This window comes from Taudactylus pleione, unplaced genomic scaffold (assembly GCF_031769625.1).
Source record: "Taudactylus pleione unplaced genomic scaffold, aTauple2 ptg000290l, whole genome shotgun sequence".
Taxonomy (NCBI): Eukaryota; Metazoa; Chordata; class Amphibia; order Anura; family Myobatrachidae; genus Taudactylus; species Taudactylus pleione.
Window position 1 is genome coordinate 2,004,595 of NW_028284692.1, and position 14,720 is coordinate 2,019,314.

Here is a 14,720-nt window from a genome sequence, read left to right on the forward strand (position 1 = left end):
AGAGAGTAGTGGTTTCATATGAAATTGGGTTCACTTGGAGTTCCTCTCACAATGTTCTTGTCTAGTGGTGTTTTCTCTTTTTTTCTAAATACTTTTCACATACATCTGCCTCCCAAGTATCATAGGAAGATGCTTGTTGCTTCAGTGTTGTTGCTACCACAGATGATTGGTTAAACTTAACTTCTAGCATTTTCAGGAGATTACAACCATCACACAAGACAGGTTTTGCTTCTGGTACTCTGACAAAATATGTAAAGTATTCATACAGAAATTCTGGATCATGTCCTCCTCCTAAATTCTATGTTTTGCTCTGTGATTTTCATTCTATAAGCTGTCTACCTTGTCTCCTTCTCTAATCGCACAGGGACTCAGATGATGTGGAATCTGTCAGAACAAAGCTGGGGGAGCTCACGGATTTGCATGGATTGAAGAGGTAAGAATTTGAATGGCTACTTACCTGACAACATAAAGCAAAACACGTGCCTTATCATGCTTTCTTACATGGTAACACCCACCTAACTAGACATACAAATACAACAATACCTTGCAAAACACCGCAAAGCATATATGCCACCCAACTGAGACATGCCATTGCTGGGACCTTGGACAAGTCACTTTGGGCCTGATTCTGACCTGCATGCAATTTTCAATTTTAAAGGATCTTGTAAATTGTAGCAAACTGTACATGTATCCCGGCCTGCATGTATGTGCAACTTAGATCATTTCCGACCAATGCTGGGTTGGACACCTCTCAATTACAGCTGAATGGGCATTACTGGGTGGTAGTGGGGTGTTCACATGTAAAAAATAGCACTAGTAGGCATGTAGGCAGAGTTATTATCAGAGGTGATCGTATACAGCGATCCATCTGATTTCAGTCGGATCTTCTGCACCAAGGATGTGGTTGGTGCAAATGCAGTTATTAGTGATGACTGTGTACTGTAATTGTAAACATAGGGCAGCTAGGAGGTATGTGTTTATATAGCACTATATCTCCTGCTGTTTACCTTCTTTTGACTGTAGTTTGCTTTTTTTTTTTCAAATAAGAAACTCCAAAAGGAGAATAGAATGGGTAGTGCCTGATTGTTTTTGAGATCACAGCTCATGATGTACACTCGTACACATCCATCTGTTTGGGCCTTGTTTGGCTTCCTCAGTGCAGCTTGCTGTTTGTTACTTTATTTACTCTTAACATTTTATCTTGTAAATGTCATCTAATTATATAACAGAACTACCTGAGTCCCTGCCCTGATTAGTGCATTTCTATTAAGGGCCATTTATCCACTAGGAAAGCAGAATGTAGCTATGCTAGGCTATTGTTAAAAATACTTTGCTTACCTGTCATCTGATTTATTGGAATTTAATTTGGAAATTATTTCAGTTGACTAGCTAGTGTTATGACCAGGGGTTCCTTACCGGTAAGTCCGCTGTCTTTGCCCGTTAGGGCGCTCTGGCATGGGCCATCCGGTGGCGGTGCTGGAGTATGAAGACCGGCACGGGGTGCATCTGGTGGTTCCTTGTTGGTAGGCCGTGCCAGCATGGGAGTATTGCACAGTGTTCCCAAGCTGTAGTTCTATGTGCGCCGCTATCTTGCATTGGGCCATATGACCTAGGGAACAAATCCCCTAAAGGTCAGCAGTTCTGTCCGGCCAATCGCGCTATGCTGTTGGGGATTTAAGGGAGATCACAGCTTCCTTACTTTGCCAGTGCAACGTGTATCAGCCGAGTCTGGTCAGACTTATCTGAGCTCCTCTACGCAGCTGACTTCAGTTCTGCCTAGCTCCCTGCCGGTTTCAGGTAGCCTCCGGATTCCCAGCACCTGCCAGCAACTGCCTCCTCCCGCTGCTGTTGTATACCCACTCACCAGCCAGACTTCCTCCTTACCACATCGACCCCTGTCTACAGTTTGGTTCCCTCTGGACATATCTAAACATTATCGCTCCACTCGTGTTACCTTCATTCTGGATTTTATTATTTGCTGCTGGACTTATTATTTGACTCTGACCAATTTCCACTTTTGCTCTGGACTTGGTTCTTTCATGTCTACCATTCCATTCATTAAACAACCCAAGTTTTTCTACAGTTCTGATTCTGTGTCCCCTCCTGTATCCACCCCAGGTCCACAAAAAAAACAGCCCCTGACAGCTAGGTGATATGTATCCAGGGGAGTAACTAGGTATTTGAAGGCCCCATAGCAAAAGTTTGTAAGGGCCCCTATGTACCACCCAAAGGTGAAACATGCATATAACACATGTAACTTTGACAAGGAAGATGGGCCCCCCTCAGCACTGGGCCCCATAGCAGCTGCACCTCTTGCACCTATGGTAATTATTACATAGTGTATGTATCTACAGTTTGCCATGAGAAGACAAAGAACAATAAATCTAGGGAGTAGTGATCTATACTGTAACTGTTAGATCGTTCTGTGTGCATGTATTTGGGAGGTAATAAGTATGGGTGAGGTATATATCTTTGCCTTGAGTTCCTACATAGCATTAGAACATATGTAAAGACACATTATATAATATGTATGTGTTCCCTATGCTGAGTTACTACTTGCCCCTCTCCTTTCTCAAAAGGTTATCCAGAAATAGTTTTTGTATTTTTTACTGTCTTCCAAGTTTGACTTGCACATTTACCTTGGTTTTCCAGGATATTTAAAGATGCTCGTAAGGACAAAGGTCAAGATGACTTTCTAGGCAATGTGGTTCTGCGACTACGGGTGAGAACATGACTAAAGTACTGCATTCACATTTACATGCAGAAGAGATGGATTATTCCTTATATTGCATAATCTAAAGCAGATATGTGATTATCTATGCACAGGATCTAAAGTGTAAGGAGGACCGTTGGTACAATCTAGAACCTCGGACAGAGACTTATCCAGAAAGAGGACAATGCCACCTGCAGTTCCTTCTTACACACAAAAAGGTGAGAACATGCAAATCATCACCTTCTCACATGACTTTTCAGTATTCTATCGCATGATTATTTAAATTAAGAGTGAAAGGGCACAATTACGGAGAGACTATGCTTTTCTCTATGTGAAAGGCCTTCAATTCTCAGCTTCCTTTGAGGTCTCAGAGATCAGGTCTCATCTTTATACTTATAATGGGAGTCATTTCACACATTAGACTTCTGTGGAAAGTCACCAATATAATATGAACTAGCTGAAGTACCAGGCATTGCCTGGCTTTAAATCTTCAAGTTATTAAGTTATCAATGAATTGGATGTAACTGTCAATATTTTAAAAATAAGCAGCTCTTCCATCACACCCATGAGGAAAGTTCTGCCCGGCGCACTTCGCTGTGAGGTCCAACCGGGACCTCAACCACTCCATTAGTCATTTCAGACCATTGACCAATTGTTTTAATCAAAATCCATCCAGTGGAAGGCCCAGAACAGGCTACCCAGGTCAAAGTTCAGCCCAGCATACATCAACTGGAGGTCTGACTGAGACCTCAACCCCCTAGTATGTTTTCTGGGATCCAGTGTTACCACTCTGTGAAGTTTTCGTCCAAATCCAGCCAATGGAAGGCTCAGAACAGACTCCCCAGTTCAAAGTTCAGCCCAGCATACACCAACGGGATGTCTGACCAGGACCTTAACCTCCCTAAAACCTGGGCAGGATCCAACTGGACCACCTCGCGTTGGTATAATCCCAATCGGTGCAGGGGTGTCTGAATGCATAACCGGACAGACTAACAAGCAAACACCAACAAATTTTATAAATCAGATATTTAAGACACGCAAGAGTAAAACATGCAATGACAGTCCTAATGGCCCTCACGTTCATGGTAAATGTAAGCACAGACGGTGGGCAGCATAGACGGTGTAATGGTTAGCATTACTGCCTCTCAGCACTGAGGGCTTGATTCAGACCCAGTCGCGAGTGCTGAGCGCTCGCAACCAGGTCGATGGTGGCCCAGAGCGCATGCGCACGACGGAGCTGACTCCATCGTGCGCATGCGCGAGATCCGGATAGCGGCGGACAATCCGTCGCTCCGGGTCTCGCATCAAAGGGGGCGTGCTGTCGATGTTGAGTGACAGCACGCCGCCTTTGGTGGGCGGGCCGGGGGGGGTGGCTGCCCAGACGGAGGCGTTCCCATGAGAACGCCTACCATTTGGGGGCGGCCCCACTGACATCACAAGTGATGTCAGTGGGAGAGCTTTCGGCTCTGTTTGAGCCGAAAGCTCTCTGGGGCTTGCGGCCACGAGACCCTACCACAAGGGTCTCGTCGCAAGCCCGATGGTTGCAATGGTCTTGACCATCGCGACCATCATCCTGACCGCTCGCATTAGCTGTGGGTGGCAACCCACAACAATGCGAACGGACAGGAGGCCGCTCCATAAAGAAAAAAAAAAAAAAGACACCCTGATTCGGAGCGAGCGCTCTGTCAGAGCGTCCGGCTCTGAATCAGGGCCTGAGGTCGTTAGTTCGATACCCACTATGGCCCTAACTGTGTGGAGTTTGTATATTCTCCCTGTGCTTGCGTGGGTTTCCTCTGGGTGCTCCCGTTACCTCCCACACTCCAAAAATATACTAGTAGATTAATTGGCTCCTAACACAAATTACCCCTAGTGTGTGTATTTGAGCATGTGGTTGGGAATATAGAGTGTAAGCTCCACTGGGGCAGGGACTGATGTGAATGGCCGAATATTCTATGTACAGCGCTGCAGAATATGTGTGCGCTGTATAAATAACTGGTAATAAATAAATAATAATAAGCCATATGGTACATGATGCTAAACTAGTGGTTTTGTGGCTAACCTAAAAGTGAACATTTTCATTGTGCACATTAATTAAACCATAGAAAGCCTTCCAGGGTCCCTGACTCTGGAAAGAACAACAAATAGAATCATTAAGACCAGCATTGCTAGGTTCATAGGAGTTTCTGTGACCCATAATAATTCAGTGTAAGCCCTGCAATAAGTAATTTCTCCCATGTAAAGGTACAGAGTTATATATACAGGTTGAGTCTCCCATATCCAAATATTCCGAAATACAGAATGTTCTGAAAAACTGAATAATTTTGGCATGACTGAGATAATGAAAACTTTGATTTTTGATGGTTCAATGCACACAAACTTTGTCTAAGGCACAAATTATTAAAAATATTGTATAAAATTACCTTCAGGATGTGTGTATAAGGTGTATATGAAACTGAAATTAATTTCATTTCTGTACACAAACTTTGTTTGAGCCACAAAATTATTGAAAATATTGTATAAAATTACCTGCAGGCTGTGTGTATAAGGTGTATATAACACATACATGCATTCTGTGTGTATATTGGGGTCTTATTCCCAAGATATTTCATTATGATATGCAAATATTCCAAAATACGGAGTATTCCGTTAGCCAAAATACCCCTGGTCGCAATCATTTTTGGATATGGGAGACTCAACCTGTATATATTTTTAGTTTTTTTCTCCCCAACTTCTTTATATAAATAGAAAACTCCAGGTACTGATCGGTCTCTCATTAAAGTAGCAAGTGCCATTAAATTCACCCTGCACTATTCATTATAGTCTTGTATTTGCAATAATGCACTTGTCATGTCCCAGACAAGATGTGTAATTTTTTATATTATACTTTAATAAACAGTCCTTCTACATTTTTCAAAATCACCCAGGACAGTGTGAGTTGTGGGGCTAAAGCCCCTGATAGCACAGTAAAGCAAAAAAACTGATTTCTAAGCCTTATGGATCCCTTGCTGAGCTGGAAATTATCCTATTATATAATTTGAATGAGACATACAGTGCTTTGAAGATATTTGTACTTTTATAACTCCTGGACAATGTAGTTAGAGTAATGAAGTAATTGAGGTTTTGGTGGTTATTTAAGGATTTTACTGAACTCCATCATTCTTGGTATCCATTCTTTTGCACTGCTTGTAAGTAGTCCTTGGGAGGTAGTTATGTTCCTGTAAGAAAGATATGACATAACATCATGATATTACTGTCTATGCTGTCTTCCCTATACAGACTGTTGACTACTGTTTTTCTGATCTATGTACTTCCAGAGAGCAACAATGTTGAGCAGAAATCCCAGCTACATTGTCCACCGCCAGCTACTACAGCAGTTTGTACGTCATGAGATCACTAGCCACAAGGTATAACACAAATAATGGTGGCAGACTTGTGATAATTCCAATGTTGGGAGTACTTGATACAATCCATATGATTGCAGACAGAAAAAGAAGGAACTTCCCATAACACTGCCTGAAAAAGGGATGTAGGATGTAAATATTTAAGGTAGATGGCAATTATGGTGCTCACCTCTTTTATTTATTTTAGGCATGTAAAATAACCATAAAGTTGTTATTTTAATGATCATCCTCAAGGCTAGTAAATCACTTCTCTGTTGATATGAGCCACGTTCCTGCTGACATGGGCCACGTCCCTTCTGATGTGGGGACTACTTTAGGAAATATGTAAGGAATTAATTTCTTTGTGGTTTTCATCACATACGGATTCAAGAGATACGGTATCATAAAAAGAATATAGTGTATTCTGTATACTGATTATGCATCAAATCTCAACCGGCATTGGTGATCTTGTAGCATATACCGGTAATACAAAATGTGAGATTTCCGTCCTGGTTTAAAATTGCATAAAAATGCCCTGCGCTGGTTGTACAAAAACTAGAAGACTTTAATCAGTCATAACAAATATATAGGTAAGTCATAATAAAAAGTAAACAATAAAGAAATTCAGAAAAGGCAAAGTTAGAAATAGAACAAGATTATTTACTAACTTCAGCTGCTCATCGTGACGTGACCCATGTCAGCAGGGATTTATTCACTAACCTTGAAGGTGATATAGCTTTATGGTTATTTTAATTGGAGAGGTGAGTGCCATAATTTACCACAATTATGTTTTACAGTACACACTATATATCTTTCTTTTCTCGGGTCGTTCTTCGCTGGAAAAATCATCCTAAAACTAATAATACACACTTAAAAGCTTGACACTTTATTTTTAATTCACCACCCACTTTAAAAAAAGAATCACGCACAAAACATTGTTAATATTTCTGCTGTATTATGGTTGGAGCACAGCATTCGGGGAATGCTTATTTTTGCGAACACCACATGTAGTCTTCAATATTGTAGTGACACCACCATTACCTGCATCAAGGCTGCAGTCTGCCACAAATAACATGGAGAGAAGAGGAGCTGTTATCATCAGTGGACTAAATGCTACCTACCTAAATTGTAGCAAATTAACCATCTAGGGTGGCCGTGTGTGTAATGTATGTGACACCTGATTTGATATGCTTCATCCTCTGTCCAATAAGATACATCAATGACTACATATCAGTAGTTTGACCAGTATGTCTAGCCATGCTTACAGAGCTCTCCTCTCTATGCCGTTAGTCATGGATGGATTAGTATTTTAATACTTGTGGGGGTTTGTTGTGGCTAGTTAAAGAGGTGGGTTGTCCATAAGTGTCCAGCCCTTATAAATGATCAGTCCCCTTATGTAGCATAACAGGTTAACTGTGTCCCAGAATGGGAAGAATAATAAACCAGATTGCACAAGGACTCTTAATTGAAAAAAACATCAACCCAATATGCAAGAAAAAATGAGGGAGCTACTAATCACAGCGTACAGCATAACAACTTCTGCCAAAAAGGGACACAGAGAACTTGCCAAGTCTCTAAGTCATGGAGCAATAAGCTCTTATATGAGATGTACATGACCAGTATGTCATGAAAATGGTGTCTAAGTTGGACCAGTTAGGTGCTATGGTAGAAGCAACATACCATGGACTGCTAATTCAGCTGGGGAAACAATGAATGGGAAAACTCAGCAATCATATGTCAAAGAAGTGTTTGTTATTATGAAGGGAAATTATAAACTCTCAGTTGAAAGTGGAGCATGTCCACCTTATGGAGATTGAACAGGACCTGCGCTTTTGAAAGACCAAAGCTGACAAATATCAGAGACCAGTGAAGATACCACAGTGGTAGCTTGTAGCTGTCTCTGATACACTTGCACCATGGAATTAGTAAAGGACCTGACTCTGAAATCTAGAAATAGCAAATGTGCATCAAAATCTGGGAGTATTGTACGTAGCCAGGAGACTAGAAGTCCATTCTTTAAAGATAAAATTGCAGCATGTAGCAAGAGATGGAGTCCCTTTTACCATGCATAGACGTGCACACAGCCATAAGAGAGAGGTGGGAGAAGCTAGGCAAAGAGAAATAGACCTTGAAAGTAAACCTCACCCACATAACCTAAGAGAATTCAGAGGTACTGGAGCTTTAGAAGTCAAAATTGGTCTCTGTGATCAGTTCTCATCAACAAGACTTGCAGGAATTGCATCAGTAAATGCACACTTATTCAAACTTTATAAATTCATTGAACCAAAGAATCCGATAAAGACACTCAATGTGGAGCAAGCCAATTGTCCAAAAGATATGGATGTTAGGAAGATTAAACTGCAAATATATACCAGTAATTTAAGTAAATGCAGAGGTCCAGATCCATGGAAATCCCTCTCCAAATCCTAAATACTAAATGGGAGGCTTTTAATATAAAAAAAACTATTGCACAAACAGTACTATAAAGTGTCGTTACTGGCTTTGGTTGATGGGATTTGTGGATAATTTCCATTCTAGGTAGAATTTTTTTTTTTATATAAATAGTACAGTATATAATTTACATATATGAGAAGATATGAAGTGTTAAGTAGAAATGCTAAACTTTGTCCTTACTTCTAACAGAGTTCCCTATGTTCCTTATAACTTCTCAAAGCTTCCATGCAGTATAGTGTCCAAAGTACCTATTGTTCCTGTAGATCTCCGTTGTATTCTAGTGAACATTAATGCTCTTCTGGACAGCTGCAAACAATGTAAAAAATGATGTAAAGCAAAGTGAGAGTTTGTCAGGAAGTGAGAGCCCAGGTCCATTCTTTTATTTAATATGAAATGGGATTTAACATGCTTTCTGAATGTGCATTAGGCTTTAGAATAAAATCTTTTCTTTTGTGTCAGTTGCTGTTTATGGTAGTGACATACAAGCACTTTGTGCACCTATGTGTGTTAGCCCTAGAAACCCCTTGCTGACATGCTCCATTTGCATGAACATAACACCTTGCTCTTGCTAAAGCAACACTGATAGTTTTTTAGTGCTGTATGCAGATCATATCATATTTTAGAGCAAATCAATAATTTACTACCTTAAATTATAAAGGGTTCCTAAACTTTGCATTAACTTCATATTGTCTGTAGCAACCATCACTCAGGCATATTCTCATTCCAACATTAGGCTGCCGGTTCCACATGGGATGGAGAAATCAGTCCTCATGGTATCACCATTCTGTACCTGCATGCTTCCCAGAAGGACCTGTCTGAGTTTCATCAGGGACTTGCGTAAGTTACAGTAATTTTCATCTCATTCCATACGGTCCATATAGTAGATTCAAAAAGTTCATCAACCTCAAAACCGCTTCACCATCATTGCAAGCAGGAGCACACACCCCAGGAGCACACACCCCAGCTTTTCTTTGGAATAACCCAATCTTACATGATCTTTGTTGATCTCCCATAGAGGACTTTTTGTACAGTATGTGACCTATGCTACCAAGGTTCTACCCTGCTAAAGTTTACTCAGTTTAAAAAAAGAAGTCTGCTCCCTGCTGAGCATTTTTCAAATACCATCAGCTCCTATCTTCACAGTTTAGTGTTGAGGCTCCAAGCATCTCGATCTGTACAACACTAGGGATTTCTTTGTCAGGAGGAATTAGGGTGGTGATTTCTGCTCTTTAATGCCAGATATACCCCATCTACCTTAAATGTCAGGTCTGACTGATTGTTATGTATCTCATTATTGAATAAGGGATCCGGGCACTATTTGTGAGTTCCCACATTAGTGTCCTCTTTAGAGAATTACTTTTTATGCAGTGTAGTCCATAGCTTTATGTTGGATGGTTCCTACCTTCCGCCTACACAGTCAGTGGGAACTGTTTGCATCTGGGAAAAATAAAAAATATATGATGTAATCAGGAAATGCCCCATTACATTTGGCAATGCCTTGTCCTTTTGGTGCAGTTCTGAAGAAAACCAATTGGCTCAAGCTCCAAACTAGCAAGTTTTGTTATTGGTAATGTAGATAATTGTGTTATTTGATCCTATGCTCCTGCTCCCTGGAATAAAGAATATGCTGATCTATTAGCATGACTTGCTAAGTATGTTATTAATACTGCACACTTTAAACTGCAGCTCAAATGTGTCTCTGATGTCATCGTCCAGCTCAGCTCAGTATAACTCTGGTCGAATACTAAATCAGCTCATATCTACATTAATGGGCTGAAACTTGGACTCCACTTGGGCACTAGTTACATGTATACTCCAATGGACTCTCATTCTAAACTAGTCCAGCTCCCCCCTTTGTAGACATTGGAGTGGACATTTTTAAATTTCCTGATCCCACCACTCACTTTCCATCCTGCTTTGCCTAAAAGGCAATAAAGATAAGACATCTCCCACACTACTTCTCCAATTTTCCTGTTCGATGTCATCAAGGTCTATATTTTCCAGAGTGCCCCCTGAATAGTGATATAGAATATGCACAATACTTGATTAGATGGTTAGAAATGCACTCCCGCCAGTCATACTATAGGCAGCCACTCCATCATTATGACTGAACTGTATAATAATCATATTACATGTAATATATGATAGTTTCTATATCCCTTGAGCATCGCTTTTGCCTCATCACCCCTCTCCCCTCCCCCTTCCCCGAATGTTCCAAAGTCATGTATTTATTTTTACCACTTCATTTGTGTCCTTCCAGGCAGTGGCTAGCTTATAGTAAATTGTACCAGAGTCTGGAGTTCAGCAGTAGCTGCTTACTGCATCATATAACAAGTATTGAATACTTGTGGGTTCAAGGTCGACTCCAGGATGAGCAGGTATTGGCTATATACAACTGGGGTGATGAATTGGTCCAACGGTAAAGAAGTTATAGCAATTACAGTATGTAAATGTAGTTACTCCCTAGAGTCTCACTTACAGGTGATGATTTAGACACAAGTACATTTGTGCATTATAATTGTGTGTGTTTATCACACTGCCAATGCCCCATTATTTTGTATTGTTGGTATTAACAGATATGACATGGAGAAGTAAAATACCTATGCACATATTTGGGGTTATCATTACTGTCTGACTTGTGATTTGTAGGCATTAAAGTTCTATGTTTGCTATGCAAATACTAACTTCCACATTGGTCGTCTGTATTTGGAGTTGAGATGTTAAACGATTTGGTATGAAATTCAACAGTGAGTTTTAATGATTTGTGGTAGGTTAGAAAGGACAAACTCGACAGAAAATGGCTCTGGGCATTGATGTTAGTCAAATTACATGCATTTGGAGTTATATGTCTGAGCAGAATATAATTAAGAGCCACATTAAACATATGTATTACTTTGTCACTAATTAATATTAATACTCAGTTAAAGGTCACAAAATTAATAACACTTAATTAATTTATTCTTGGGGCAATAATGTTTAAGTATGAAAACAATTATATTTTTAAGTTAATTGGGGCCATAATAATTAATAACACTGGGGAACAAAAAAATATATATTTTTCTTCTTGCCAAGTATTTAAGATCGGTTTGAGAGTACTCGCAGGTCCTATTTTCGCATTAGATCTTCGCTATAGCTGAATTTGCTCCAGTTTTCAAATTAATGAAAAATTATACAATTCTATTATTTTCTCCATTTGAAGTACCTTACTTAGGCCGGCTTTGCTTAACAGAATCGACTTAAGGTGCATACACACTAGACGATATGCTCCCTGAGCGATATCGTCTAGTGTGTCCCCGGCAGGCTGTGCTCAATGTCGTTCATGACATTGAGCACAGCCGCTGAACGATATCATTAGCGATATCGTTCAGCGCCGGGCTCTCTCACCCATTCCCTGACATGCAGCAACCTGACGAGGTCGTCAGGTTGGCCTGCATGTCAGCCCGATGAACGAGGATGACGAACGACCCGCGGGAACGCGCGTCGTCGTCATCGTTCATCTTTTTTGTGTTAAAAATGGACGATAAAGTGGACGACTGAACGATAACGATGTCGTTATCGTTCAGTCGTCCACTTTAATCGCCCAGTGTGTACGCACCATTAGTTTTGCTTTTTTAACAGCTACCCTCTTTCAACAATAACAAGAATTAGTTTTATTTGTGTTAACGTAGCTGGTAGTCACATTTGAGACACATAACACATTCAAAAATGCCAAGGAGGCGTGGCAGTGCACTGCTGAGCCTGCTGGGACATCCTCAGACCACAGCCATGAGGGAAAAGGGGGGGAGGGAGCCAGTCGGCGCTAGTCAATGACACTATAATTTTCAGAACCAAACTATTTAATTCGTGACTTGAATTTATCGAAAAAAAGGAGCTGAGCTTTTAGCATCCAGACTTCTAGAAAAGCACTGTCTTGAGCCGGATTTTACTATAATGTCGTATTGAAATAGAGAGCAAGCCATACTGCTGTTCTTTAGCCAAGATAACAATCTTGTGTACTGTAACAATATTCCGGAACTTCTCCAGATGACGGGCTTACCAGAATATCGAGCAGAAGACTGTCGGCTCTTTTCGGATAGTTCTAAAAGGAGCTTAAAAATTGTATTACTGCACAATGGGAATCAATTTGCGTTGATTCCTATCGGTCATTCAACAAAACTTAAAGAACAGTATGAAAATATCAAGTTAGTCTTAGAAAAAATTGCTTATTGTCAGCATCAGTGGTCTGTTTGTGTCGATTTAAAAATGGTAAACTTTCTTCTTGGGCAGCAAAGTGGATATACTAAGTATCCTTGTCACATACTGTAAGCTTATGGGATAGTTGTGCAAAACAAAAGCACTGGCAGCAAGCCGTATGGCCTCCAAGAGAAGTTATAAGTATAGGAGAAGCCAACATCATTCATGAGCCCTTAATTTACAGGAAAAAATAAATCATACTGCCGCCTCTCCATATCAAACTGGGGGCCTAATTCAGACCCGGATGCTAAGCTGCGATCGCTCGCTATGTGCGATTATCGCACGTTTGCGTATGCGGCAATATGCACATGCACAAGTCACTCATTGCGGTCTGGAATTGAGCGCTCATACGACACAGACTGGACGCTACTTTGAGTGACAGCACCATTTGTGGGTGGTAACAGGGGAAGGTGCTTGTGAATGGGGGAGTGGATGTGCAAACGCAGGCATGTGTGGGTGTCAAAACGGCATTTTAGGGTTGTGCATAATTAGCAAAGATGTGTAATTGTACACGTCATTTGGTTGTTTTTCAGCCTGCAGTGATCGCAGTGCTTGCAGCTGGGTAAGTTTTACCTCAAGCGCTGCGTGCAGCTCCGATGTCTCTCGATGGTTTCGATTGTTCAGACACTTCCTGGAGATGACGTGTGCTAAGAGAGAGAGGTGGGCGGTTTTATACTCCGGCGTGCGGTCGTTCCGCTATCGCTCTCTAAGACAGAGGGCATCCTTACACCGCACAGTGCGATTGCGACATTTGCATACCCAGCCCCTTTTAGTTGCGAGAGAGCGCAGCTTAGCGTCCGGGTCTGAATCAGGCCCTGGGTTTAATGAAACAATTTGTAAAAGCATTGGACAAGTCAGGCGATTGTTTCACGTATATTTGTCGAACATTTCCATCTCTTAGTATTGAAAACTTAAAGGCAGGAATTTTTGACGGCCCACAGATACGGAAACTGGCAAAGGATCCAAATTTTACCACATCTATGACTGAAACCGAATCTGAGTTATGTGTCTGTCATTCAAAAATTTTTAGGCAATCACAAGGCAGACAACGATCATGCATTAGTCCACAACATGCTAAAATGTTTTGAGAAAGTAGGTGCCAACATGAGCATTAATGTAAATTTTTTGTACAGCCATTTAGATCACTTTCCCGTCCAATCTAGGAGATTTAAGCAAAGAATAGGGTGAACGGTTCCACCAGGAAATTCAGGTAATGGAAGAAAGATATAAAGGATGGTGGGATTGTCACATGATGGACGATTTCTGTTGGAGTCTGCAGAGGGACTGCCCGCAACAAGAATACAAAAGAAAATCCTACAAAAAATGGTTCTCATAGCTACCTAACACTTATATATGTAATTATCCTGTGTCTTTTTATAACATTTTATGAACCAAATTTAATCAGAAAAAAAATATCTTTAACTATATTTAACACTGTTTAATTTAATTTTTCATAAATATTAAAGACATATGCATATCTCAAAAACTAGAGCCAATTGAAAAATAAGCATGGCATATTCATGATCAGGAGCACAAAATTAATCGAAATCGACTCTTAAATATTAAAAGTGTAATAGAAGCATAAATTATATTACAAACTTGTGACACTACAGGTACGAGCATGGATATACTTCTATAATTCGTTCATTAATATTGTCTCAATTAACATAAAAATATTTTAAATAATATTTTTTTACATTATTGTCCCAATATCAAATTAATTAAATCATTATGGCTCATCAAGATATTTATTTATTTTTTGGGCCCTTTATTGAGTACTTTATTAAGTAGTGGCAAAGTATGAGTATGTTTAATGTGGCTTTTTATTATTTTCTGCTTGGGCAGATAGCAAAAAATGCATGCAATGTGAGTAATCTCGTCAGCCAGAGGGACTTCTTTTATTCTGCAAAGTTTTCTGGCACATTTCTGCTGAGATTACA

At 40.3% G+C, this 14,720-nt stretch overlaps 1 protein-coding gene across 1 annotated transcript in view; it reads left to right on the plus strand.

Annotated features, from left to right (window-relative positions):
* UNC13D (unc-13 homolog D) overlaps nt 1-14,720 on the plus strand; it is a 104,770-nt gene that overhangs the window by 38,138 nt on the left and 51,912 nt on the right. Inside the window, exons 9-14 of the mRNA XM_088482534.1 lie at nt 365-433; nt 2,653-2,722; nt 2,827-2,931; nt 6,028-6,117; nt 9,281-9,384; nt 10,808-10,925. Coding sequence (XP_088338660.1) covers nt 365-433; nt 2,653-2,722; nt 2,827-2,931; nt 6,028-6,117; nt 9,281-9,384; nt 10,808-10,925 — 556 coding nt within the window. The remainder of the gene's footprint in view (nt 1-364; nt 434-2,652; nt 2,723-2,826; nt 2,932-6,027; nt 6,118-9,280; nt 9,385-10,807; nt 10,926-14,720) is intronic.